The sequence below is a fragment of the Agelaius tricolor genome, unplaced genomic scaffold (genome assembly GCF_023055355.1).
Source record: "Agelaius tricolor isolate 1412-34295 unplaced genomic scaffold, bAgeTri1.0.p SCAF_1, whole genome shotgun sequence".
NCBI classification, from domain to species: Eukaryota; Metazoa; Chordata; class Aves; order Passeriformes; family Icteridae; genus Agelaius; species Agelaius tricolor.
In genome coordinates, this window is record NW_027269261.1 from 6,247,694 (window position 1) to 6,274,730 (window position 27,037).

Here is a 27,037-nt window from a genome sequence, read left to right on the forward strand (position 1 = left end):
GCTGATATGACATGGTTTTAGCCTTCCTGCCACCCATCCTGCTACAGCCCTCAATTAAGACAATTAATAACCAGAGAAATGGTACCAACACCAGCAGAGCATTACCAGCTTACCAAAAAGCAGCTCGCTCTAGCAGATCCCTTCTTCAGCTTGCAACTTCCATTTGTTCTCGTTTCTAAGATTAGCTAGGGGAATCAGGAGATATTCCAATCTTTCATCTTTTTCCACAGCTCACCACCGTTCCCGGTGTGGGGGAACAGCAGCTTTGTGACCCACGGCCACAGACAGGCTCAGGTGCCAGCCAGGTGTGGGGCAGCCAGCAGCACTCTTGTGGCACATTCCCAATGGAATCCTGGGCTGCATTAGGAACTGCAGTGCCAGCAGGTCCAGGGAGGGGATCCTGCCCCTCTGCTCTGCACTGGTGAGGCCAGTCTGGTGTGCTGTGCCCAGTTCTGGGATCCTCAGGACAAGAGAGACACGGAGCTCCTGGAGTGGGTCCCCCAGAGGGTGACAAAGATGATGAAGGGACTGGAGCACCTCAGTTCTGAGGAGAGGCTGGGGGAGCTGGGCCTGCTCAGAGACACTGAGAGGAACCTCATCCATGTCTGTCAGTGCCTGCAGGGAGGGCCCAGAGCATGGAGCAGGCTCTGCTCGGGGCGCCGGGCAATGGGACAACGGGGCAGGAGCTGAGGCTCAGGAAGTTCCACCTGAACATGAGGAAGAACTTCCCTGTGCAGTGCCCGAGCACCGGGACAGATTGCCCAGAGAGGCTGTGGAGTGTCCCTCACTGGGAATAGTCAAGCACCATCTGGACACCATCCTGTGCCATGTGCTCTGCGATGGCCCTGCTTGAGCAGGGAGCTTGGAGCAGGTGACCCACGGTGGTCTCCTCCGACCTGCCCCATCCTGGGATTCTGAGGGACGGCGGGGACACGGCAGGGACACTGCGGCGGGCGGGCGCGGAACGCGCAGCTCCCGAAACTCCCGTGTCCCTCGCTGCCTCCCGTAGGAAGCTGCGCGCTGTTTCCGGCACCTCCCGGTGGCGCCGGGGCCGGCGCCGCGGGCAGGGTCGGAGCGGCGCCTCAAGGGCTGCTTCCTCTTCCCTCCTCGGGGGTGAGTCGGCTCCCCGCGTACCGGGGCTGGGCCGGTTGTGCTCTGCCCGGCTCGCCGTGGCTCCGAGGGTAGCGGGACAGCAGTGAGCGAAGAGCCCGGCATAGGGGGGCGGCCCGGGGAAAGCCCGTGTGTTCCAAGGCACGTCAGTGCGAGCTGTCCTCTGTGTGTGTGTGCACTGTACAAACTCACTTAAGGAAAACAATTCTTTGGCTTGTGTAGCATCTAAACACTGCTACAAAGCACAGGAGAATAACTCGGTCTTTTTATTACAGAAGCTGCAAGAAGATTCCCTCCTGGCATGCTGCAAATTCCAAGGAAGGTAGCACAATCGAAGGTAAGTATATATGTCTTGGGAGTTCAGGTTGCTTCTCTCTGTACCTGGAAAATGTTTTTAATGTGCTTGTCATAGTCTTTGATGGTTAGTGTCTTCTTTGGTTAAGCATGGATTGATTGTTTCTCTGGTATCTTGCTTCACTGCTTCTCTTGCCAGTGTGTGTGAGTGGTAGGAGCATTTCCCACTGCCACCTGGCTGAGCTCCTTCCTATCAGCCTGATGTGGAATCCTTTGTGAACTCAGTCCCTGGTTTTGTCTGCAGCTGCCTTGCTGATTGCTGGCACTCAGTCTTGGACAGCAAATTATTTCCATGCTGCTTTTCGTATGGATGAAAGCAGAGAAGCACTGTGTCTTCTCTGTGGTCCCAAGATACAGAACAGTCATGTAACAGAGAGTAGAAATCTTTTAGTTCTGTGGAATTTGTCCATTGATGAAACATTGTAAAGGCAAAGAATTCTAAGAGGTCAAGGAGGAAATACTGAGAGACTTTCAGGTAGTGAACTTTATCTGATGTGTATGAACTAGATCTGAGAAACTGCTCATTATTTTCTTCAGGGCCTGGTGATGTGAAGGTCCCTATGCATGGTGAGAATACTGTGAGCTCTAGGTAAACTCACACTCTAAACAATTATAGATGGTAAATAGGAAGAGGGAAGGCAGAAGTGCAAAAGCAGCAACTTGTGAGGGTCATGTTGTGGATAGTAGCAGGGATGCAAACAGGACTAGAATTTCTTGTTGTTGTTTGTGGTTTTTTAAAAGGGCCTATTTTTGCCTTCATGTGTTAGTTGCCTATTGAGGAGAACATCCTATGTGTGTCAGTAACGCTTGGAACTGGTTTTGTTTATGAAAAACTGTCTTATTTTCTTGGAAGGGGAATGTGAGCCTCTGCAAAGTGGGTTTTCCTTCAAAGCTTTATTCTGTCTGTAGGATCTCAGGATCAAAAGCTGTGCCACGACCATTTCTACTGTCAGTGCTGGCTCACACTTTCAGAAATAAAAGCTTGACCCTGCTTTCCCTCTGTCTCTGCAGACACAGCTGCTGCCATGGTGAACGAGCAGCACACTGGCACCCTGCTGGTGCAGCTGGGGCCCAAGCTGCAGGCCCACCCGGAGAAGCTGCTGCGGCAGCGGCGAGGCCACGACGAGCGGCCGGAATACCTGGTCCGGTGGAGTGTTGTTAGCTCGGAAGAGAGAGCAGCGGGAGGCAGCGGTGCCTCCTCTGGAGACACCAAGGCAGAGAACATCTCCCTGTGGATGTCTGCGGAAGAGGTCTGCGCCAGCTGCCCGGCGCTGCTGGGCCAGACGAGGCCGTTGTCCGTGGACAAAGTGGCGCCGGACAAAGCGCCGCTGGACGAGGCCTCGCTGCTGGAGATGAAGGCCGACGTCAGGAGCCTGGTGCAGCGAGCCGGGCGCCAGGTGGCCGAGGCCGGGACCCCCGAGTGCTCCATCCTGAGCACGGTGCACGTGCTGGGCGCCTACGCCAGCATCGGCTCCCTGGCGGGCGCCTTCAGGGAGGCGGGAGCCCTGGAGCTGCTGACGGCCATGCTGTGCCACAGGGAGCGGCGGATCCGCCGCGGCGCCGGCGAGATGCTGCGAGCTCTGGGGGCTCACGATGCAGGTGGGGGCTGCTCCTGCTCAGTGCTGCTGAGGAGGGCTGGCTGGGCAGCTGGGGGTGCCAGCCTTCGGGAGGGGTGAGGTGCCTGGGAAGCGGGCGTGTCTCGGGGCTTCTTGGCAAAAGGGGAAGAATCAGTCGGGATCTTTTGGACTTCCGTGGTTGCAGTTGTCTGGACTGCTCTTGGAGTTAGAAACTCTTTCCCATGCCAGGTTTCTGAGCTGGGATGCTGATTAACTGTTAGGAGGACTTAGGCCAAGGGGATTGGCAGTGTGGGGTGAATCTGCTCCAAGCTGTCCATTGGAAAGTCTCTGGCCTGTTCTTGGCAGGGAGCCTTGCCTTAGGCCCTGGATAGAGGCTAGTCCTCATTTCAGAAGGGCTGCCATGGCTTGGAAGTTCCTGATGAGGCTTGGGTGCAGCTGGAAGGTTGCTGGTTGTGGTGTATCCCACAGGAGATCCGGCTTTCCCTGTCCTAGTGCCTGAGTTCATGCAGCTCTGAAGTGGGGCAGATGAGGGGCTAATTCAGGTTAAAACTTGATTTCTTCCCTGGGACCCTCTTCTGGAATCAGTTATTTGGGGTTGCTGCTTTGTGAGAATCTTGCAGCATTAGGGGTAGAAAAAAAACACCATGGAGCAAAATGTTGCCACTGCAGAGGAAGGGACAGAACGTGGATCAGGTGACAGGGAGCAGCAAAGCTGTTCCTTCCCTGCAGCTCTGTCTCTGGCAGGGAGGGTGGGGTGAGGGTTGTCTTTCTGGGGCCTGAAGAGTTTTTGTTGTTGTTGCAGGAATCTGGGCCCATGTCCTGCTGTCCCTGAGCCAGCAGGATGGCATTGAGCAGCACATGGACTTTGAGAGTCGCTGCACCTTGCTGGAGCTGTTTGCTGAGATCACATCCTCTGCAGAGCCCTGCATGTCCTTCGAGGGGATTCACCTCCCGCAGGTGGTGACAGAGCCGCCGGCAGCCCTGGGCCTGCGGGGCGTGAGGGGCCAGGAGGGGTGGGAGAGGGGGCCAGGGCTGGCACCCTTATGTGGGACAAGAGGGGACTGAAGGTGGGCAGGGGAGCAGGACTGGCTGTAGGAGAGCTGGGACAGGGCCTGGGGCTGGTGCAGAGGCACCTGGAGTGCCTGGTCTGCCAGCAGGGAGGGGAGGGTGGCTGAGAGGTCTCTGCTGCTGCCAGCTGGTCCGGAGCTCTCACGGGAGCCTGCCTGGGAATGAGCTGGTGGCTCAGGGAGAGCTGGGGGCTGGAGGTGCTCTGCAGGCTGAGCGTGAGCTGTGCTTGTTGCAGATCCCTGGGAAGCAGCTGTTTGTCCTGGTGAAGCGCTACCTGTGTGTGACTTCTCTCCTGGACAAGCTGAGCAGCGGCGTGGAGCAGGGAGAGGAGCAGCAGGGCTGTGCTGTGCCCAGCCCTGTCCCTGAGGAGAGGAGCCGTGTGAAGCAGGAGTTTGAGTTCAGCATGGCCATGGCCAACCTCATCTCAGAGCTGGTGCACGCCATGGGCTGGAGCCACAGGCACAAGGCAGAGCCGCTGCCCCAGCGGGACCTGCAGCCTCGTCCGGCCCGCTCCATCTTCCAGCACAAGCCCCCAGCCAGCACTGCTGCCCAGAAGCCTGTGTTGCCTTCAAATCCTGGTCCTCACAAGAAGCAGGGCTGTACCTTCCTGACTGCATCAGACTTTGCAGACAGCAGTGACTACGCGGAGTACTTGCGGGCAAACCTGGTGCGTGGCATGCGGGTGCGCTTGCTGGAGGACTGTGGTGACATTAGAGCTGGGGAGGAAGGCGAGTTTCTCCAGAGCACGAATAACATGCACACAGTACAGGTAGGTCATGGGAAGGATTCTTCTGGCTGCAGTGGCAGAGGGGTGTGACTGGGGTGACTGCTGAATTCCTAATGATGCCTTTATGTGCAGGAAGCTGGACAATAGGCGGGGCTTAATGTGTATCACTGCTTCTGTCCTAGCAAAACACTCACCTTTCAGAGCTGGAGGGGTGGGTTGCATGGAAGGCTAGTCTGGTTTTGTATGGGTTGTGCCACTAAGATTTCTTAGCTTCTAAAACAGGCCTTACCATAAAAAGTCTGTCCCCATCTTTCTTACAAGCCCCCTCTAAGTATTGAAAGGTCACTGTAAGGTTTCCCTGGAGCCTTCTCTTCTCCAGGTTGAGCACCCCAACTCTCTCGGCACTTCCTCATAGCAGAGGTGTTCCATCCCTCTTACTGGTTTTGTGGCCTTCCTCTTTACCTGCCCCAACAGGTCCATGCCTTGTACTGAAAGTCTTCAGAGCTGAATGCAGTTCTCCAGGTGGGGTCTCACCACAGCAGGGCAGAGGGGCAGAATCACCTCCCTTCACGTGCTGGCCACACTGCTTCTGATGCAGCCCAGGATATGGTTAGCTCTTTGGTCTCTGAGTGCACATTGCCAGGTCATGTCCAGCTTTCCATCCACCAGTTCTGCCAAGGCTGCTTTCAATCCCTTTGTCCTCCAGTCTGGAGTGGTATTGGGGTTTGCCACAACCCAGGTGCAGGACCTTGCACTTGGCCTTGTTGAACCTCATGAGGTTCCCACTGGTCCCTTTGGATGCCACCCCATCCCTCAGGCATGTCAACTGCACTGCTCATCTTGGTGTTGTCAGCAAACCTGCTGAGAGTGCAGCCAATCTCACTGTTGTCACTGATGAAGATATCAGATGGTATTGGTCCCCATACAGAGCCCTGAAGGACACCACTTGTCACTAATCTCCAGCTGCGCATTGAGCCGTTGACCTCTGAATATGACCATTCGACCAATTCCATCAAAAATAGTCCATCTGTTGAATCCATGTCTCTCCAATTTGAAGAGAAGGATGTTGTGGGATTGCTGTCAAAGGCCTTACAGAAAGGTGACAGCCATAGCTTTTCCCTTGGCCACTGATGTGGTCACTCCATCATAGGTGGCCAGTAGGTTGGCCAGGCAAGACTCTCCCCTGCTTTTCTGGAATCACCTCCCTGTCTTCCATGTACCTCAGTTAAAAGGCTTTTCTAGTTCTGGTCCATGCATTGGTGATGTTTCTATTGAGGCCTCCTCAGCTGAATAACTGCTTTGCATCTTATTTTTTTTCTCATTCTTATAAACCACTTATTTTTAAGTGGTTTATAAACTTCTTTTATAACCCCCTCCATAAAGATAACTTGCAAAGGAAATGTATTTCATACCGATTCTCTCTTTGTCCTTATACATCTTGGTTTCTAATATCTGAGTTTTCCTAAAATTGTGGTATCTGTTTCTTATAAAGTTGTACTTACTTTTACTCTTGATGACCTGGGCACTTGGAAAGAGCTCCAAGATCCTTTCATTATTTTCTCCTGTTGTCAGTGACATAAATTTCAAAGGGTTTTTGCTTCAATGTTGAGCTAAAGTGTACTGTTAGCTTCCTTTCCCTTTGTCCTCTTGGTCCCTTGGTTTCCCTCTTCTCTCTATTTTTCTGTTTAATTAGGTTGAATGAATTTGCAGTTGCTCCATTCAGACTTGTTTTCAGTAAGTTATTTGTAAGGCTCACACTATTAACAAAACCAGATCTGAATGGCAACTGGGCCAGTCCATCACAACTGTCTCTTACCTCGTCTCATCTTTCCTTTGTTGCTCTGATTTCTGTTGTTTTCCGTGCCTTTCCAAAGAAAGATTTTCCCTGTTGTGTCTGGTCCTGCAGCCCTATCTTTCCATGACTCCTTTGAGATGGCATTTGGTACATAACTAGTTCAGGTCAGAGATACATTGAAGACTGTTTGGTGTTGTGTGTCGTTTAACTCAACTTCCTTCCATACAGTGCTTTCCCAAAGTCTGTCAGCATCTCATCTGTCCAGCACAATGGGTTCATAGTAGCACTGGTGTAACTCCAAAAGAGCTCAGTGAAATAAGCAAACCATAACTTTTTCTGCTGTTTTTTAAAGCTACTGACAGGTTGTGCTTGCTGTTGCTGGGTTCTCCTTATGCTCAGAAGGTTAAATGTAACACTATAGTATGGGAAGCCATAAAAAGTCCTTCTGATTTTTGAGAGGCAATTTGGACAAAGCAGAGGAAACAATTGCTGCCTTTGAGACATGCTTGTCAAGAGCCCAAAACCTGTTTGAGAGGGTTGATGAATAACCAAGGTCATAAAAGTGCCCTGAGGTACTTTATATACAGCTCATCTGCCTCGAGGTAGTGTTGGTTATGTCCTTTGTCTGCTTTTTCCAAGGCACCTGCAGCTTGGCACTTTTGGAACAGGTGTGATTAAATGGATTCACTCATGCCTCTGCTGCTGTACTGAGATCTGTACTGGTTGCAGGCAGAATTAGTGTTTTTTTAAAAATAAAGATCCAGGTGTAACCAAGGCAAGAAGTTAGTAACGATGGTATGCCTCAAAACTGGACAATGTGAGTGCTGAAATCTGTACAAAATTTCTGTGGTCTTCTACTTCTTTGGGAAGTGGGGGGACAGATGTAGCAAGAGGACAGAACAAGTGAGCAGATCTGATTTTCTGGATTTGTTTCACCCACAGGTTTTACAGCAGTCGACGGGTCGGACCTACTGGGTGCGGTGGCACATCCTGGAGATTGTTGGCTTTGGGGAGCAGTGGGAAGATCCTGCTGCTCAGGAAAAGGAATGTAGTGTGAGAAAGAGCTTCAGTCTAGACACAGGTGAGATTGTGATGTGTGTGTATATCATCTCTTTCTTTCTGATTATCCTGTGGGATAACAGTGGTGACCTTTATGTGGCCAAACATACAGCAAGTAGCAGGCTGGGTTTAGAAAGCACTATTAGTTTGTGTGACCATGTAAAGCTAGTTAAGGAATTGCATGGCTTGTGATTGAATGGAATATTTTTGAACCCTAGACTCCTGTCGAGATGTATAATGAAAGTAATGATAGAAAAAGCATAAAATTTTATTTAAACTGCAACTGTCAAAACTTCGTGTTTGAATTAACTGACCGAACTGCCAAAACATGAATTTATCTGAGAAGTTCTTAGAATTTCTCTGAGATGAAGCTGTTTGGGGGCACTCAAGTCCCCTTAAGTAATTGATAAGGATTTTTAAAAGCATGAACATAGCAACAATTTGTTTAACTGTTGAGCTTTAAACAAGGTGTTAAAGTATTAAGGAACTGTTTTCGTAAGACATCTGCAACATCTCCTAGAACATTTAACATTGCCCTTGTACTGGGAGAAAAATGAAAGGCAGAATCCAGACTTCAGATACCCCTTTCTTGTTCAGCATCTGACATGATTCTAGCCAGGGAAACCTATTAAAGTAACTCTTTTATCACAGCTGTGGCCTTCTAGAATATCTTTTGTGTAGAGTGGTTTGGATTTACTGGCTGCAAGAGAGAATGTTGATGAGGTCAGCAGCAAATTGCACACTTTGAAACTATTCTTATTGCCAGTTGAAAAGATGGTTTCTTAAATGGCTTCTACCTCTTGTATTTAAAGGCTTAATTTCATGCCAGTGTGCAGTGTCTAACTTAAAAAAGACTTAGTTAGATTTCTCCTTTTCATGTTCTTTCTGATTTTGGGGAAGCAGGAGCTCTGTTTCACTTCTATGTATAACTCTTTCCAGGCATCATATCCCACTTAGAGTATGAATGGGAATGTGGGGTGTGCAGAAGAGGATGGGGGAGTTGGCAGAGCTGACAGTGCCCTTCCTTGCTCTGCTCCCCTGCAGTTCCACAGGCATTCCTGTGCAAGCCCTTGGGGGGGCTGTACTCCCTGCCTTACCTGGGGCAGCGGCTGCCCAAGGCTGCAGACACCCTGAGCCGTGCCGAGTGGTGGGAGCTGCTCTTCTTTGTGAGGAAGCTGGAAGCACAGGAGCAGAAAGAGATCACCTGTCTCATCCAGCAGCACCTGGGAGAGCAGGTAGGGACCAGTGCCTGCAGCAGGGAAATGGGAGGGAGGAGCAAAGGGAACACGAGGGAAGGGAGCAGGCCCAGAGGAGATGGCAAGTGTGAGGTGTGCAGGGCCAGCCTGAGCGGGGCAGAAATGGGAGGGTGAGTGGGGCTGCAGAAAGCTTGGAGAGCTTGGCCCAGCAGAGCAGTGCTGGAGATGAGAGGAAAGGCAGTGTCCCCTGACTGAAGAGTGACTGTCCAGCAAGGTCTGGGCAGGTGAGGCAAGGCCGTGGGGTCACTCTGCCATTGCAGTGGGGTGCCGAGCAGGGGTGGGAGCTGTGGGCTGCTGGGAGTCGGGCTGGGGACAGGCAGGGGAGGGTGGCAGTGGGGAGCGGCCCTGGGCGCCTCTGGCGGTGCAGCCTTTCTGTCCGTGGTGCCAGTGGCCGCCACCAGGGGCGTGGGGTGCGTGGCGAGCCCGAGATTAACTTGTCCCCACGGGTGTGGCTGTCGGAGGTGGATGAAGAAGCCCTGGTGCAGCTGTCGGTACCTGCGGAGCTGGCCCAGAAGGTGCTGCAGGTCCTGGAGGAGCGGTGCCAGGGCAGCTCTCTGCGGGACCTGCGTGGCTCCCGTGCCTACGCCAGACACTTCCTCGGGAGGGGAGCAGAGCAGGATGGTGGAGGGAGCCCCGCAGTGTCCTCAGAGGGTGACAGGAGCAGCGGCCCTGAAGGCACCATGGCCAAGGCAGCGGAGGGAGACCTTTGTGCAGCCCCAGGGCCGCCCCAGGGCCGCGGTGAGGCAGCGAAGTCGGATTCCCAGCTGTTCAGCGAGCTCTTGGAGAGGGAAGGGCTGTTCTTGCCGGAGGTGACGGAGGAGCAGAGCCAAGGTAATGTCCTGCCACACGCTGGGGCACAGGCGCGGTGCTGGCAGCGGCACTGCTGCCTCCAGAGGGGAGGGCTCTGGGCAGGCACGGGGGCCATGCAGCCAGGGCTGCCTGAGGTGGGGGTGCCTGTGGGTGCTGGCTGTGTGGCTGTGTGGCACCCTGGGAGCTGCTGGAGGGGTCAGCGCTGCCCTGACGGCTCCGTCCCTCCGGCCAGCGCTGGGCAGCTCCAAGGGGCTGAGTGAGAGCGGCTCGCTGGCCAAGGTTGCAGCTGTGGTGGAGGTGATCCAGAGCAGCAGCTCAGCGGTGGGGCTGCGCTTAGCCGGGCTCAAGCACATCCTGGAGATGCTGGAGGAAGAGCCCAAGTCGGAGCAGCAAGCTGGCACAGCCCAGGGCGGGCTGGGCATCGGGAGTGCCGGGTGAGTGCTGGGGTGCTGCAGAGCCCTCCTGCTGCTGCCTGGGGAGGGCCCTGTGGGCAGGGTGGGGGCCGGTGCTGAGCTGGAGGAGCGGGAGGCGGCGGCGGGAGTTGGAGGGTGGTATGTGCGAGAGGAAAGGCGGATTTTGTGTCCCTTTGTCCCAGGCAGGCTGGTTGGCAGGGCTGTCCCAGCTGCAGCGCGGGCAGGAAGGAGGCGGCTGTCAGGGCCCGAGGAGGCCGTGCCTGAGGTGTGCTGTGCCGTGCAGGGAGAAGCTGGTGCAGGTGTCGGTGGAGCTGCTGAGCGCGGAGGCGGCGGAGAAGGCGCTGGTGGCGGTGACGCTGCGGCTGCTGGCCGTGCTGCTGGCCCGCTACGAGTGGCGCGTGCCCTTTGCCACGGAGGGCGGCGTGCGGGCCGTGCTGGCCCGCATGCAGCAGCACGGCTGCTCGGCCCTGGTGCAGCAGGCCGGGCTGGCGGTGAGTGAGCGCCTGGGGCACGCCGGGCCGGGCAGGGCAGCGCGGGCTGCCGGGCGGGGTGGAGGGGCCGCTGCCCCCTGCGCCGCTCTCGTCCTCGCAGGCCCTGAAGGTGCTGGTGGGAGCTGCGGACGCTGAGCCGGGAGGCGGCGGCGGGAAGGGCCTGCCCTGGAACCACGGCGACGCGCAGATGCTGCGGGAGATCTTCGCCAGCATCGGCTCTGCCTCCAGCAAGGGCTCTGCCAGCCTGCTGAGCAGCATCCCTGCCGCCCTGAGCACCATGCAGAGGGTCCCAGGGTAGGGGCAGCGCGTGGAGAGCGCTGAGGTCGGGGGGAATCTGCAGGGGGAAGGACGGGCAGGACGGGCAGGTGGCTTGTGGGCACAGGGGAGGCTCTGTGCCTGGGGCAGGAGAGTGGCACGGCTTTGTCCCTGCAGGGGCTCCTCAGGGGTGCAGAACGGGCTGCTGGTGGTGAACATGCTGATGGATGGGCACCGGGGCCTGGCGGAGCAGCTGGCGAGCTGCGATCTGCTGGCGGCGCTGCAGAGCTGCTGGAGGGCCGGGCAGAGCAGCGGCTGCCCCCAGGCAGTGCTGGCCCTCAGCGCCATCAATCGCCTGGCGGAGCACGGGCTGCCCCTGGGCCCGGAGGCAGCAGGTACCGCGCTGCCCACCCGGCCCGTGCCACGGCCCTGCGGGTGCCACGGGCAGGGCTGCCTGGCCCCTCAGGGCAGAGCACCCTGGGGGGCTGCTGGCGCTCCGTGAGCGCCTGGGCTGGGCTCACGCGTCCCTGTCACGGCAGGCACGGAGCTCCTGCTGGACCCCAAGGGCGTGCAGATGCTGCTGGGTGGCCTGGACGATGGCAGCCTGTCCAAGGAGGTGGTGGTGGCCCTGGAGCGGCAGCTGTGCGGCCAAGGCCCCATTCCCTCTGGCCAGGTGGCCCAGCTGCTGCAGGACCACAGCTGCTTCAGGCTGCTGCTGCGCAGCTTGGAGCTGCTGGGGACAGAGAAGGCCGTGAGCCTGAGCATCCTCAGGTGGGTGCAGGGTGACTGAGGGGGGTCTGGGACCCCCTCATGAGGTGTGTGAGTGCTGGGGGTCATGGTGGGGAGAGCCAGTGCATGTTTGTGGGTCCTGGTGGGGACATGCAGGGGCAGCAGTGGACATGCCTGGGTGCTGGTGGGGTGTGCAAGGTGCCAGGGAGCCTCAGTTCCCAGTCCCTGAGAGGTGCCTTCCAGGTGGGGCAGGGAAGCAGGGCTGCCTGTAGCACTGCTGTCCCTGTGCCCACACTGAGCAGGCCCCCTCTGTCACCCAGGATCCTGAACAAGTTCCTGGACAGTTACCAGGAGGATGTGCTGCCCTGGCACGAGTGTGTGGAGCCCTGTGTGTCCTTCCTGATCACCCACAGCAGCAGCTGGGAGGTGAGGGGGCCCTGGGGCTCGTGGCAGGCAGGGTGGCTGTGCTGGCTGTGCCTCAGCCGGGCTGGGCAAGCAGGGCCCCGCTGGTGGCCCCAGCCTGGCCTTGTGTCCGAGGCACTGGGAGAGGTGGGGAGGGGCTCTCCTGGCCGTGGCCGTGTCCTGGGGGCCCCGTGCCCAGCCTGGCTGTGCCTGGCCAGGCTCTGGTGGGTGCTGCTGGGTTGGGATGAGGGGAATGGAGCTGCAGCTCCGGCTGCTGGGGTCCCTGGGAGCTGCCAGCAGTGCCCCGTCTGCTCACGGCTGTGTCTCAGTAGGTGCTGCAGGAGGTCGTTGGCTTCCTGCACCGCCTGGGCAGTGCCAGCAGGGACTGTGTGGTGGTGATGTGCCACCTGGGCACCCACGAGGCTCTGTCCAAGGCCCTGGAAAAGCACAGCACGGTCCCACCGTTGGCGCCGGCCCTGCTGGAGCTGGTGGCGGAGTGTGAGAAGTTCGCCAGGCTCTACAAGAAGCTGACGAGCAGCATCTTGGCTGGCTGCATCCAGGTGGGCTGGGGAGGCACAGCTGCCTGGGGATTTGGGTCTGGGGGCACCAGGCCGTCCCTGCTGCTGAGGGACGGCCTTGTGCTCTGTGCCTGGCACAGCCCTGCGGGGGCTGAGGGCAGGAGGACCCGGGCCCCTGGTAAGAGCCTTGCCCCGTCCCACAGCTGGTGCTGGGACAGATTGAGGAGCACCGCCGGAGCCAGCAGCCCATCAGCATCCCCTTCTTTGATGTCTTCCTGCACAACCTGTGCCAAGGTGAGTGCGGGCAGGGGGAGCTGACCCCAGGCTTGGTGGCTGGAAGCTCCATGTGCTCTGCCCACAGGCTCCAGCATGGAGGTGAAGGAGGACAAGTGTTGGGAGAAGGTGCAGGTCTCTTCCAACTCGCACCAGGCCAGCAAGCTCACGGACAGGAACCCCAAGACCTACTGGGAGTCGAACGGCAGCACCGGCTCCCACTTCATCACTGTGCACATGCAGTGTGGAGTGGTGATCAGGTGGGGCTGGGCTGGCAGGGCTGTGTGCAGGAGAGGGCTCTAGGGATCTGTGCCAGCCCTGCCCCAGTGGCTCTGTCCTGGGCCCAGCGGGCTGTGGCTGGCAGGGCGTGGTGCCGCCAGGGCTGGGGCAGGCAGGCGGAGATGGCTGGGCAGCCCCATGGTGTTTGTGTGTGCAGGGAGCTGAGCATGCTGGTGGCCAGCGAGGACTCCAGCTACATGCCATCGAGGGTGGTGGTGCTGGGCGGGGACAGCGCTGCCACCATCAGGACGGAGCTGAACGCGGTGAGTGCCCGTGGGAGGGGCGGGGGCTGCTCCTTGCTGTGCCCCGAGCAGGTGTGGCTGTGGTGGGAGGCCCGGGGAGGTGGGAATGGCAGGGGCTGCGCTGTGGGAGCCTCCTTGGGCTGCCTGTCACGCTGAGGGCTCGGTGCCTCCCTGCAGGTGACCATCCTGCCCTCGGACAGCAGAGTGATCCTGCTGGAGAACATGACCCGCTTCTGGCCCGTCATCCAGATCCGGGTGAAGCGGTGCCAGCAGGTAGGGGGGAGCAGGGGCAGGGCCTGGAGCGGGCCCTGAGGGGCGTCGGGGCCGCAGGAACTGAGGGTCCCGCTGTCCCCTAGGGTGGCATTGACACACGTGTGCGTGGCATCGAGGTGCTGGGTCCCAAGCCCAGCTTCTGGCCCATCTTCAGGGAGCAGCTGTGCCGGCGGACGTTCCTCTCCTGCACTGCTCGGGCTCATGCCTGGAGCCAGGAGATCTGCCGAGACCGGGGGCGGCTTCTGCAGCTCTTTGGCAGGTGAGTGGTGTCCTGGCTGTGCCATCGCATCCCTGGTGTCCCAGGGCTCAAGGGGGACGTGGCTGGCAGCCTGTGAGGGGACTGCAGGGCTGGGAAAGGAGCAGCTGGTTGGGAGGGGCCCTTGCTCCTTCCTGGCCACCAGTGGTCCTTCCTGGCCAGGGCCACCTTGGGGTCATCTGGGTTTAAGCTGGGCTAACCCCCCGAGCAGGATGCTGGTCCCCGCAGAGGCTGGCACATCCTGGCAGAGGTTGGCCGGGCACAGCAGGATCTCGTGGCCACAGGCACTGCACAGGCCCCATTTGGCGGGGGCTGTGAGGCCCCAAGGGCCCCTGGGGGCAGGCCCTGGGGACAGCAAGGGGCCCTCCCTGGCTGCTGGGGTCAGTGGGGCCAGGGAGCCATGGTGCCTTGGCAAAGGGCAGAGCATGGAGCCAGCACTGTGCTCTGCTTTGCCACGGGAGTTCTCCAGCCCTTGGCACCGAGCGTTGCCCGGTCGCTGTTGCAGACTGAACCGGGCGCTGCAGCACGAGCAGGGCTTTGCCAACCGCTTCCTTCCCGACGAGGAGGCAGCCCGGGCACTGGGCAGGACCTTCTGGGAGGCCCTGGTGACCCCCTTGGTGCAGAGCATCACCAGCCCAGGTAGCCTGCGCTCTCCGGGACCCGGCCGTGCCGCGCCCCGGGCAGAGGCGCCCAGCTCTGAGTCTGGTTGGCCTCGCAGGCCCTGATGGTGTCAGTGCCCTGGCCTGGCTGCTGAGTGAGTACCTGGAGAGCGTGGAGCTGCCCCGCCGTGCCCCGGGACGCAGGGCTGCCTTTGGTTCCTGCGTGCGGCGCCTGACCCAGCTCCTGGTGCACGTGGACCCCGGCGGCCCCGAGCCAGAGGAGACCAGAGCAGCTGGTGAGCCAGGGGCTGCCCTGCCCTGGGGCTGCTCCAGAGGGCCAGGCTGTGGCCATGGGGCTCCTCTGGGGAGCATCCCATGGCACGGAGGCTCCTGAGCCGGGGAAGGCTTGTGGTCATGCCCCAGCAGAGGCCGTGCCTCCCCAGCACCCCCTCAGCCCTGCTGTGGCGGGTCAGTGTGCGGGGCCTGCCCGTGGAGCCACACTGAGCCTGAGGTTGACCCTTGGCAGGTGGGAAGGAGGGGAAGAACAAGGAGGTGTCGGCCAGGACTGCAAAGGTGGTGGTGGAGAAGTCGAGAGGCCTGTGGGGAATCTCGCAGTGCTGGCGTGGCGTGGTGCAGCAGCAGGTAGAGCTTGGAGGGCTGACTGGGAGGGCTGTGGGACCTTCCCTGGGTGCTTGGAGCAGGGAGTGGGGTCTGGCAGTGCCCATGGGGAAGGCACAGAGCTGTACCTGGCCCCCACAGAGCCTGGAGCGCTGCTGCGTCTCCGTAGTGCCCCCAGAGCCCCTGGCTGCCCTTGGAGCTGCGCTCCCACCTTGGCAGCCCCGCAGCAGCAGCAGCAGCAGCAGGGCCCCGAGTCCCGGGGAGCCAGCAGGCAGCTGGCGTGGGCAGGGCAGGGCTGGGCTGTTGCAGGGGCACATCCCGCTGGGCTCAGCCCATGCACTGCTTCCGCAGGTGCAGCGGTTCCTGGAGGCGGCGGGGCAGGCGCCGGACCTTGCGGAGCGCTACTGCCGGCTGTACCAGCGCCTGCGCGGGGCCACCGAGGAGCTCTTTGGGCAGCAGGCCGCCTTCGTGCTGGCCCTGGGCCAGGGCTTTGCCGGGGCTTTGCTGCAGCTCTCCTTCCTCACTGCCCTGCACGTGAGTCGGGGGAGCGCGGCCCCGGGGCCGTGCCCTGGGCAGGGGCTGGGGAGCTGCCCTGGCCCGCAGCCCTGGGGCCGGCTCTGGGTGGGTGGTGTCCTGTTCCCCCCTGAGCCACAGAGCCCTGCCCTGGCACCCCGGTGGTGCCCGGCTCAGGTGCGTGGCACTGATCCCAGCGTGGGCCCGGCCCTGGCACACTCCGGCCTTGGGCTGGTGCTGGGCACCCTCGGCCCCTGCCCGGCAGTGCCAGAGTTTCCTGGCTGCTCCCTGCAGGGACATTCCCCCAGCCCAGCCCTGTGGGCACCTGGTGAGCCCTGTCTGCAGCCTGCCCTATCCCTTGCAGGTGAGTGAGCAGTTTGCCCGCTACCTTGATGTGCAGATCCAGGAGCTCCGCAGGGCTGCGGGCAGCATGGGGCCTCTGGAGCGGCTGCAGCAGTTCCTGGAGCCCTTTGTGGTCTTCAGTGGCCTGGAGTTTGCCCACACCTTTGAACACTTCTACAGGTGAGGCTGCTGTGTCTGCCCAGAGCCAGGGGCCTGCTGCAGCGTGGCCTGGTGTGCTGGGGGAGCTTGGCCTGCTGTGGCAGCGGTGCTCCCGCTTTGCTTTTATGGGATCATGGAGCGTGGAGGGCCCATGGGTGCTGCCAGTGTGTGGAATCACATTCCCTGCTGGGGACAGGGAGGGGACACGTGTGTGCTGCCAGGCCCATGTGCCGTGGGGTGAGGCCGGGCTCGGACCTGTGGCTGTCTCCTGGTGGGTGGCTGATGGGCACAGGGCTCGGGCCCAGCCTGACTGGAGCTGGTGGCCATGGCAGGCACTACCTGGGGGACCGGCTCCTGACACAAGGGCCATCGTGGCTGGAAGGAGGCATCGTGGAGCAGATCGGGCTGTGCTTCCCCAGCCGCTTTCCCCAGGACATGCTGAGCAACTTGGCCGAGTCGGAGGAGCTGCAGCGGCAGTTCTGCCTCTTCCAGCTGCAGGAGCAGGATAAGCGGCTGCTGGAGCTGGACACGGGCCTGGACGAGGTGAGAGGGCTCGGGGCTGGGGAGCCCGGGGGCCGCCGGCTTTCCTGGTGGGATACCGGAGCCTGACTGGAGCTGCCCTCGTGCCCCTGTGGCCAGGTGCTGGGAACAGCCACGGTGGTGGCAGACGTGCCAGAGGTGAAGGTGCTGGCCCTGTCCCCGCGCTGCTGGCCCGTTTCCCCGCTCTGTTACATGGAGAACCCTGGGAGGTTTTTCCCGGCGGTGCTGAGCTCCCCCCTGGATGAGTTTGCTGACTTCTGCCGGCAGAGTGAGTGCTGTGGCTGGGGGTGTGCCCAGAGCCTGGAAGGCAGCTCAGGCACAAGTGGCGGTGGGCTGGGAGTGCCTGGCAGGGCTGGTCCCCGTCCCTGACGCTGTCCCTGGCAGGCCAGAGCCAGCTGGGCTGGGAGTGCAGCAAGCCCCGTCGGCTGCAGTGGACGTGGCTGGGCCACGCCGAGCTGCAGTTTGGAGACTGCGTTCTGCACGTGTCCACGCTGCAGATGTACATCCTGCTGTGCTTCAACAGCGCCCAGGTAGGGCTGGAGCCACGGTGGGGGCTGGAGCAGGGCAGGGCCGTGTCCTCCCTTCCCTTCTGGTGGGGGCTCCAGCGGTGTTTGGGGCACAGGCCCCCGTTGTTAGGCAGGGCCTGTGGTCAGTGAGCCTTGGCCATTGCCCTCGCCCCCCGTGCTGCAGGAGGTGGCTGTGGAGGCCCTGCTGCAGGCCACAGGGCTCCCTGCTGACCTGGTGCACCACGCGCTGACACCGCTGACCCAGGGCCAGGGCGTCCTGGTGGGGAGCTGCACTCCAGGGGGTGAGTGTGGGGCTGGGGCACCCAGGGGAGAGGGGCTGGGCTTAGGGGTGCAGGAGCTCATAGGGCTGGTGAGGGGGCTGGGTCCATGTGTTGGTGCTCGGGGCATAGGTGTGTCTCAGGGTGGGGCCTGAGGCCAGTGTGGGGCTGGGGGTGATGGGTGGGGCGGGGCTTGGGGCCGTGCATGGGGCCTGGGTCAGCGTGGGTGGGCGTGGGGGTCTCGGTCTGTGTGTGGGCTTGGGCCAGGCCAGGGGCCATGTGTGTCATGGCTGTGGCTTGGGGCCACACGTGGGGCACAGGGCTGGGGTGGCCAGCGGTGCAGGCAGCCTCAGGAGGCCCAGCTTGGGTCCCCCAGGCACACGTGTGCCCTGGGGCTCCTTCAGGGCCCAGCTCAAGCTCGGCTGAGCCTGGCTTGGGTGCTGGCTGCAGGTGCCCTGCGGCTGAACCAGGCAGCCCTGGCGCAGAGCTGCGGCCGCCAGCTGAGGCTGCTGCCCCAGCAGAGGTACCTGCGGACAGAGAGGGCCGAGGTGAGTGCCCTGGAGAGGAAGAGGAACGTCCTGTGCTGCCTCATCACCCGCATCCTCAAGGGGGAGAAGCAGCTGCACATCGACAACCTGGTGTTCAGGGTACGGGCTGCAGGGGCACGGGGGGCACAGGGGCTGCCTGGGGGCTGCAGCCACTGCACTGGGGCTCCCTTGCTGCCACAGGTGATCGATGCCTGTCAGAAGGGAGAGCTGGGCCCAGGGGTGCAGTTCCTGAGCTTCTGCTGCCACAGTGTGGACGTGCTGTCCTGCATCCTGCACCTGCTGAACCAGGGCTACCTGCGGCGCCAGGAGGGGAGGCCTCACGTCTTGGAATACATCTCTGCTGAGTCCACAACACCTCTTGGTGGCCATGCACAGATGACTTTCCAGTGCAGGCCAGCCCAAGCATCTCTGGAGGAGGATGGCAGAGACAGCCTGCATTGGTAGGGGTGCATGTCACCAGGTGTGGAGGGGTGTGCATCTCCACCCGGTGTGAACATGGCACGTTTCTCCATGTCAGGCGGGATCCTGGCACAGACAGGGCGGAAGAATATCTCATGGCAATGCTGCAGGTGCCAATGGGGCACACGCTCAGTCCTGAGGAGGCAAAGCTGCTCATGAACCAGACAGTACAGCAGGTCCAGGATACCCTGAGCATACCAGATGATGTTGCTCGGCACCTCCTCATGCACTGCAGGTGGAATGTGGATTTCCTGATCCAGTGCTATGTGGAGAACCGTGAGGGCCTGCTCATCTCCTCAGGGCTGCAAGTGCAGGATGTCCAGCCTCCCCCAAGCCCTGGAACCCACTGCCCAGTCTGTGTGAACCAGTTGTGTCCCACTGAGAAGCCACCAACCCTTTGCTGCATGCACTACTGTTGCAAGGTGAAGGTCCTGGGGCCTTTGGTTCCTGCTACTTGACAGGCAATTGCTGCTGTCTACTTGGAGCAGCTGTTGTTTGTCTGAAGGTGTTATCAGGGGATTTTTCAGAGCTTATACATTCTCTTTCCTCAGTTCACTTTTTTTGTTGTGATCCTTCACTCCCTGGCTTATCTATTCCCACTTTTGTGCTTTGGGGTACTTACCTGTGATCTGTGGGGTGCTGGGTGGGGATGGCTTCCAGGGTCACACAGCCCTGCTTAGGTCTGATCTCTGCTCTTGTGCCCTGACAGCCCTGTTGGAGGGAATATCTCACAACTCGCATTGAGCAGAACATGGTTGTCAACTGCACCTGTCCCATATCCGAGTGCCGAGCTCAGCCCACCACAGCCTTCATCTACTCCATCGTCTCCTCCGAGGAGATCATAGCCAAGGTGAAGCAGGAGGGGTGGCTGCTGAGTGTCCAAGCTCTCCTACATTTTGGTCAGCACTGCCAGATAATTTTGTTGCTGCTTTTTCCCTCCTGTTACCAAGACTGGCAGCTTGATAATGGTGGCCAGCCAGATTGTGTCTGTTTTCTCTGATTATGGTCAATACCAGCTGTTCAGGAAAGCATAACATCAACAAAAGAGCACAGTGGTATTTCCTCTAAATATATCTCTAGCAAGCAACATTTCAGGGACATCATTAGTTCAGGACTAGATGAGAGCCATGGTAGCAGTTCATGACAAGTATCCTCTAGTGCTGTGCTGGAAGCAATATAGTAATAATAATAATAATAATAATAATAACAATAATAATAACCAAATGAAAACATGAGCAATTTCATTTTACTGCTGCATCAGTGACCCCTATGCCCTTTCTCTTCCATTGGTCTCTGGCTTTGAGCAGTTCAGGTTTTTGTGAAGATGGCAGGGATTACCACATCAGACTTAATTTTCACTCTGTGTGAGTCTACAAACCTATCTAAGCTTTCCTTACTGCTTGGTCATCAGGCTAGATGCTAGTAGTAGATGCTTGTTCTAAAGCAGATGCTACTTTTTCTGTTCTTTCAGTTTTTAGGGCTGAATGTCCTCCCCACCTAATGGCAGAGCTGTAGCTGTCACATGACAGACTCTTTTTGTTAACTGCTGGGCAGAACAGTCTCTTTTCCACTGCTCTGTTGTTTGACAGTTGTATCTTTTGGCTTGTTTTTTACAGAAAGTGTTTGGAGAATTAATGCATATATCTGGACAGTTAGTCCTTACTGCCTTTGCAAATCCCATAGTCACACCTGTCTGAAAGCAGGGTTTAGTAGCCTGTTGCTGTGACTGTTTTATAAAGGGAAATAATTATTGCAGGTTGACATAAATAGCAGCTAATTTTAACAAGATGCTCTGATGCTGTCACTGAAATGTTTTCCTTTTGATCAGTAAGTGGTGTGGCTGGAGTGTTAACGTCTGATGCAGAGTGACACATACAGTCATAGAATATTTTGGGTTGCAGTAATCTGTGAAGGTCTCTGGTCTAATCCTGAGCTCAAAATAACTAGATTATTTTATGAAGATCTAATGCTGGAATTATATTTAAACATAAGAAAACTGTTTGTTGGGGTTGGGTTTTTTTTCCAATAGCAAGGGTAGTGAGACATGGTACCAGTTTGGGCAGAGAGGTTTTTAGTCTCTGTGCTTTGGTATATTCAAAATCCAACTGGACACAGTCCTGAGCAATCCTGCTTTAAACTGGAGAGGTTGAACCAGGTCTTAATTTCCAGAAATGCCTTCCAACCTCAGCAATTCTATGAAATGCAACAGCTTCCAGATATGACATGGTGGGGATAGGAAAATGAACACAAAAGGAGTGGAAGGGCAAACTGGCTGAGTGCTGTTTTGTTGTGAGCAGCTGTTTGGTGAGATGCACAGCCCAAAGCACCAGACACTGCTTTTAAGGCTTAACCATGCAGCTTCTCAGGCTTAAATCTCTTTCCTGGCTTCTCATTACAGTATGAAAAAGCCCTCCTCAGACGCTATGTTGAGTGTTGCTCCAACCTGACATGGTGCACCAACCCTCAGGGCTGTGATCAGATCCTCCTTAAGGATGGACTTGGTTATGGAGCAGCCTGTTCCAAGTGCTCCTGGATATCCTGCTTCAACTGCAACTTCCCAGAGGTGAGGCTGAGGTGGATCACAGGCTGTACTGTCCTAGGTTTGGCACACATCCTTCTGCTTTTGTGTGGTTGACTGATTGTCTTTCTCTGTCTCTCAGGCCCATTATCCTGCCAGCTGCAGCCACATGTCTCGGTGGGTGGATGATGATGGATACTATGAGGGAATGACAAGTGAAGCCCAAAGCAAACACCTGGCTAAGCTCATTTCAAAGCACTGCCCAAACTGCCAGGCTCAGATAGAGAAAAATGAAGGGTGCCTGCAGTGAGTATAAAATTTTTGTGTTTGTTACTGGGTGGCACAGTCCCTGGCTGTGGTGTAGGGAAGCACTGTCAGGAACTGTCTGCAAGTGGCTGTCAGGACTGAGCGATTCCCACTGTCCTTCTGCAGTATGACATGTGCAAAGTGTAATCATGGCTTCTGCTGGCGCTGCCTCAAGCCCTGGAGGCCGAACCACAAGGATTATTACAACTGCTCTGCTATGGTGAGTGGTTTGCTGTATCTCCTTGGCTCATGCTTGTGCTCAGAGAGCCCTGTAGCCTCTCAGAGATGGTAAGCATCTCCACTTGGGCCCTTTGGGCTTTTTGAATTGACCAGACTCCACTCTAGACTTTGTGAATTTGCCAGCAATACTGGCATTTCCAGGTAGCCCTGGTACTCGAGGGAAATTGCTACAAGTTCCTGTACCTTTCCTTTCAGGTGAGTAAAGCAGCTTGGCAGGAGAAGCGTTTCCAGGATTACAATGAGAGATGCACCTTTCATCACCATGCAAGGGTAAGGCCTCCTCCTGCCTTTGCAGATGCTGACTGCTGCTCAGCCCTGGTGAGCAGGGCACTTTCTGTTGTGTCAGTGTCTTCTCTGCTTAGAAGCAGGCTTCACATCCAGGCTGGGATCACTGGATGATCATTTTGCCCTGGCTCTGACATCAAGGAGCAGTCCTTGGCTGCTTTCTTCTATCCAGCCTGTTGTGGAAACTGAGCACCTGACTTGTGGTGTTGAGGGGCTCAGAGTGGTGCAGGAGTTGGAAGCAGTGGTGACTGAAGGCTGAGCTCTGCTCAGAGCTGAGGTGCTGTAAAAGGTTGAAGTGATGGCACAGTAGAAATGTCATAGCTGGATGCATTAAACGCTCTTCTGCTGCCTGCATCTTCTGGGATGGCACTTCAGAATGCTTAGCAATTATTTGTGTGGAAGGTGCTGTTTTTTCAGTCTTGTGGAGCTTGACAGTGACATTGACTCTTTTCCCCCCCATCCTTTGGTTTTTGCAGGAATTTGCAGTAAGTCTGAGGAACAGCATTTCTTCCATCAGAGAGATGCCAAAAATTAGAAACTTGACCTTTGTTCTTGATGCCTGCAAAGTGCTAGAACAGGCACGGAAGGTAAGGCTGGATAATACAGTCTTGCTGAGGTTTAGACTTAATTCTGCTGGTGTGAGGAGACACCAACCTTGTTCTTCTCCAAAAAAGAGGAGACAGAGAAAGCTTGAGGGGAGGAGTAGCATCAGGACAGGGGAATAGCTCATGTCTGCCCTTCCCTGCTTTGAGTCTGAGTTGAACTCTGTTTGCAGTGTTCCTGACAGTAAGGTCATAGGATTTGGAGCTCAGTCATCAATTCATAACTGGAGTTTGCCACTTGTTGAAATGCCTTTGTTGTGGGCTCTTGGTGCTGTACAGCACCATGCCTGCTTCCCTTTGGGCTCCATTCTCTTTGTTCACTGCCACTTTTGTTCAGCCTGGGCTGCCCAGCATTGCCTAGGTCCTGTGTGCTGATGGGTTTGACTTTTGGCTGCTGGTCAGTCACACTTGTTATGCATTTACAGTCTGTGTTCTTGTGATGGTTTGCAGGTGGGAAAAATCAGTGATTTTAGACTTCAATATAAAATAATTGCACATTCATTTCCAGTCCTGCTAGTAGCTGGAGTTAGCCTGGCACTGCTGTTCCTTGTCATAATGGGTCACTGATAATAATGAGGTCTGGAGGGGTTTGATGCTGCTCCCTTCTTGCCCACTCTGAAGCTGAAGGAGGGTGCTTAACAAGATGATCTGTACTTTACCAGGTGCTGGCCTACTCCTGTGTGTACAGCTACTATAACCAGGACACTGAGAGCATGGATATTGTGGAACAGCAGACTGAGAGCCTGGAGCTGCTCACTAATGCTCTGCAGATCCTTCTGGGTAAGTCCTGCAGCCTCCTTGAAGATGTGACTGGCATTTCTAGCTCTAGCCAAAGAGCAGCAGCTCAGTAGTGGGGTGATAGCAAATATAGCAACCCCCAGCTGGCCTCACTTCTCCCACACCAGTCCTTGCCTGCTTGATGTCATTTCTGAGGAAGTCCACTTGAGTTTGGCTGCCAGTGGAGATTGATGCAGAAATGAGCAACATGTTCTGTTCTGAAAGAGGGATGCATTTGCACAGGGGATCTAAGCAGCTATGGCTGGCTTCATAATCAGAGCCAAGGGCTTGATCTCAAGAGTGTGGGATGCAGCATGACTTTGTTGGCCTTGAATTGCAGAGGAAACCCTGCTGCAGTACCAGGACCTGGCCACTTCTCTTCAGCTCCTGAAAGCAGAGCACTTCCACACGGGTTTGGAGTTGGTGCGGCAGATCAAGGAGCGGCTCTTTGCAATCCTCTGGCACTCCACACAGGTGAAGGCCACATGGCTGCTCGTGCCTTGGCTTGCTCTTTTGGGCAAACTAAAGGGCTTGATCAGCTGAGGGGATAGACTCAGGACAGTGTGTGCAGGCTAAGGGTTTGCAGCACAAATTACATGCTGTTTCTGTGTCTGTTGGCTATTCTTTCCTGCTAACAGGATTTCCATGTTGGGCTCCAGACTTCAGGAGATGCTGTTCAGAGAAAGTTGAAACTTGCAAATGTGCCTGCTTCAGCACTTGCAAGTACAGGGTGAGTTTTCTTAGTGGGTTACAGGGGAAGGTGAGTGAGTGCAGACAAAAAGCAGGTGAGCAGAGTTTTCGCCTGTGCTCACTGACATACAAAAGAGTGAATGGCAAACACTGATTACTTGCATCCTGTTTTGTGGTTTTGTGGTTAAATTGCTACCTCCCCCTGAGGTAACAATTTAAGTGATGTAGTGGTGTAGGGAAACGAGCAAAACTCCTGCTTGTATGCAGCTGTGATCAAGAAAGCTGCATCACTGGCAGACTCAGTTATGGAAGTTGCTCTCCCTGGACTCTCCTAAGTTTCTTTGGCTGGGGATGCTGAGACAATGACAGGAGGGTGTTGTGGGGCTGGGTCACAGCTGATGCTCACAGCTTTTATGCTCTCCTCCTCGACAGGCAAAAACGTATCCTCCTGTGTGACTCCCCCAACACAGATGAAGGTGGCAAGGAGGTTGAAGATGAGGAGTATGATCCACAGTGGCAGGAAGACTATGATGATGATGATGATGATGACCTTGATGAAGACAACTTTATGATTGATAATGATTCAGATTGTGATTCTTACTTTGATGATAATGATAGCTATCGTAGCTAACACTGGAAGGGTTCTGTCACCCAGCCTTGCCACCTTGGACCTCTGCCTCTACTTTTTCTCAACCAGTTTGTGTTACTGTTTTTCCTCAAAGGCAGGGAGGAGCTCTCAGATGGAACAAAATATTTCCTCTGGGAGGTTTCTTGCTCAGTGACTCTTGAATATGCAGGAACATGCTCTGGGCAGCTGGTCTGTGTTACTGTGGCCACCTCTCAGAAAGACATCTCCTTGCCTTTTTCTCTTGTCTCCAGTTCTGCCTGTAGGTATTTGATTGAGTTAGAAAGCCCACCTGCAGAGTAAGGACCACTTGCCACCTGTTAAAGGCCTGCTCCTTGTCCTTGGTGTGCTGTCCCCAAGGGCTGGGCACTGGACAGGGTGGCACATGTCCCAGCACAGCACTGTCTAGCAATGGCCAGTGTCTAGAAACGCTGTAAAAAGATACATTTACACTCAAAGCTTCCCAGCTGGAGCTGGTGGGATTCTCTCCAGCCACAGATGGATGTGGTTCAGTTCCTCTGCTTGAGAGGAGCTGCATTTTTGCCCTTTGTTGGAGTTTTCTTCTCTGTTATGAAGCAGGAAGGGCCACTATGAGTGACACAAGTTTGCAGGATTGTTTAAGTTTATAAATATATGCACACACATATATTTTATATACATATATATATATATGCAGAGGTTGTTCATATAATAATGTATCTTTGCAAAAAAAAAGAAAATCCTGAGGAACAAGGGTTGAAAAAAGTTCTGTTTAAAAAAATAAACAGTTTTCTTCTAGCACAAGCCTTCTTCTTGTCTGTGGGGAACAGGGGAGTGGAGGGATAGCAGGATATCCTCAAGTGAGGATGTGACCTGAGTGTGCTTATCCCAGAAGTTATTTGTGAAATTAGCTAGAAATCACAAATGAGTTGGGTTTGGAATCCTCAGCCAGACCACCCAGTCTGCCCTCCTGCAAAGTGGCTTCTCCTTCCTGGGCAGCTCAGGGAACAGTGAGAGGGTGTGGGGAGCCATGGGGCAGAGGGCAGGGGCCCAGGCCATACAGAGTAGTGGGGCTGATGTTTCTGGGACCAGGTGCAAGACAGGATGCCTGCATGTTGATGGAGGGGGTGATGTCTGGTGCCCAGCAAAAGGCAGATGTGGGACTGCTACCAGGGCTTGAGGGGTGATTTGGGGGCTGTTTTGGAGATACAGGAGTATACCTTGGATATCATCTGGAAGGGATGTGGGGCTCTTATGGGATGTTGGACAGGGAGCAACTGCCAGACAGACCATGAAGGAAGGCTGATTTTCCACTTCCCTGCAGCCGGTAGCTCCTGGTCCTGCAGTCTGTCATGGTGGAAATCCCAGCCCTGCTCCCCATATGTGGCAGTGGGTTCCCTGTGACACCTCTCTGGGCCCTCTCCTCAGGGACACTTGGTGGAGAGATGTGGTGGGGGTGCCCAGACAGCCTTGTCTTCCCCAGTGTGACCAGTCCTTGCAGCAGCAACCTGAATTTCCCAGGTTGTTGGGGATGGAGCAGAGCATCCTAGATGCCTAAGCTGCTTATGTGGAGACTCATGCCTGTGGTTCCTCCTTCCCTGTCTCCTGGATGTCTGCTTAAAACCCAGAGTCAGGGTTGTGAATCTCTGCTCTCATGGAGTGTTTGTACTGAACATCATGATCAAACCTTGCTCTCCTGCTCCGTGGGAGGTTTCTGTCCTCCCTGAGCCTGTGGGACACCTGTGCTAGGACAAACAGGACAGCTTGTACTGTGCCAGTCAAACCACCTACCTGAGTCAAGGATGACAAGAAGGGCTTCTTCAGTTGTCATTCCTGTACCACATGCTCTGGTTTTGGTTTCTCTGGGTCTGCATCGAAGGCACTGGAGACAGTAGTTCATGTTCAGACTCAGGTGTTTATTATTTCTTATCAGTAAAACAGTCTCACAACCATGAGTTTGGCAGCTTTTCATTAGCAAGGCACAAAATGGCCAAAAATCTCTTGTTACAAGGTCTTTTAAGACTAAACTATTCAATTAAGAAAGGACACCTAGATTATTTTCCCTTTTAACCCAATAACTGATCCCACAGAGCCCACAATACAGACTTTTCTGTCCAATTACAAAACGTCACCCAAACCCATGAAGAAGAAGGAAGAAGAAGGTAAAGAAGAACAACCTGCCTCCACCCTAAAACCTCCATCTTGCTTCATATTTATTTCTATATATCTAAAATCCCAAACTAAGTTTTCCAGCCTGTGATATTACACACTTCTAACCAACTACACACCCGTAATCCCAGCACCGTCAATCAATTTTGGAAACCTTCTTCACAGGATCAAATGCAGAGTTCTCTTGTGGGTCTGTGCCTTTAAGCACAGAAGGTTTAAAATTCTCAGAATCCAGGATTCCAACACTCTGGGAGCACCGTCCTTGAGCAGGGAGGTTGGAGCAGGTGAGCCACTGTGCTCCCTTGCAACAACACTCCTCCTGTGATCCTGTACCATGTGGGCTGAACCTCTTTGAGAGTACTCAAAGTGCTGGCAGATGCCACAAGGCCACTTTTCA

The 27,037-nt window shown here is 56.1% G+C and overlaps 1 protein-coding gene across 1 annotated transcript; it reads left to right on the forward strand.

The window, feature by feature from the left end:
* Nucleotides 1–1,024: 1,024 nt before the first annotated feature.
* On the forward strand, nucleotides 1,025–25,269 carry CUL9 (cullin 9). The gene is made up of 42 exons (XM_071421455.1): nucleotides 1,025–1,113; nucleotides 1,386–1,447; nucleotides 2,476–3,063; nucleotides 3,844–3,998; nucleotides 4,345–4,878; nucleotides 7,574–7,712; nucleotides 8,735–8,925; nucleotides 9,408–9,777; nucleotides 9,989–10,190; nucleotides 10,453–10,660; nucleotides 10,761–10,954; nucleotides 11,093–11,310; nucleotides 11,455–11,686; nucleotides 11,965–12,070; nucleotides 12,379–12,606; nucleotides 12,768–12,858; nucleotides 12,926–13,097; nucleotides 13,274–13,379; nucleotides 13,536–13,631; nucleotides 13,715–13,890; nucleotides 14,393–14,526; nucleotides 14,606–14,782; nucleotides 15,013–15,128; nucleotides 15,456–15,638; nucleotides 15,982–16,139; nucleotides 16,451–16,661; nucleotides 16,758–16,926; nucleotides 17,043–17,188; nucleotides 17,349–17,466; nucleotides 17,893–18,089; nucleotides 18,171–18,430; nucleotides 18,508–18,871; nucleotides 19,159–19,299; nucleotides 20,848–21,012; nucleotides 21,110–21,273; nucleotides 21,400–21,493; nucleotides 21,709–21,783; nucleotides 22,275–22,385; nucleotides 23,063–23,180; nucleotides 23,518–23,651; nucleotides 23,816–23,907; nucleotides 24,300–25,269. The coding sequence occupies exons 3-42, from the start codon at nucleotides 2,490–2,492 to the stop codon at nucleotides 24,496–24,498; spliced, it is 7,518 nt and encodes a 2,505-aa protein (XP_071277556.1). The 5' UTR covers nucleotides 1,025–1,113; nucleotides 1,386–1,447; nucleotides 2,476–2,489; the 3' UTR covers nucleotides 24,499–25,269.
* The last annotated feature ends 1,768 nt before the right edge of the window (nucleotides 25,270–27,037 follow it).

Bases quoted from the DNA above. Each gene is read 5' to 3' on its own strand.
- CUL9 (XM_071421455.1), top strand. From the start codon at position 2,490: ATGGTGAACGAGCAGCACACTGGCACCCTGCTGGTGCAGCTGGGGCCC. The intron at 8,926-9,407 runs GTAGGGACCAGT...TGGCTGTCGGAG, and splicing joins AGCAGCACCTGGGAGAGCAG to GTGGATGAAGAAGCCCTGGT. The intron at 23,652-23,815 runs GTGAAGGCCACA...TCCTGCTAACAG, and splicing joins TCCTCTGGCACTCCACACAG to GATTTCCATGTTGGGCTCCA.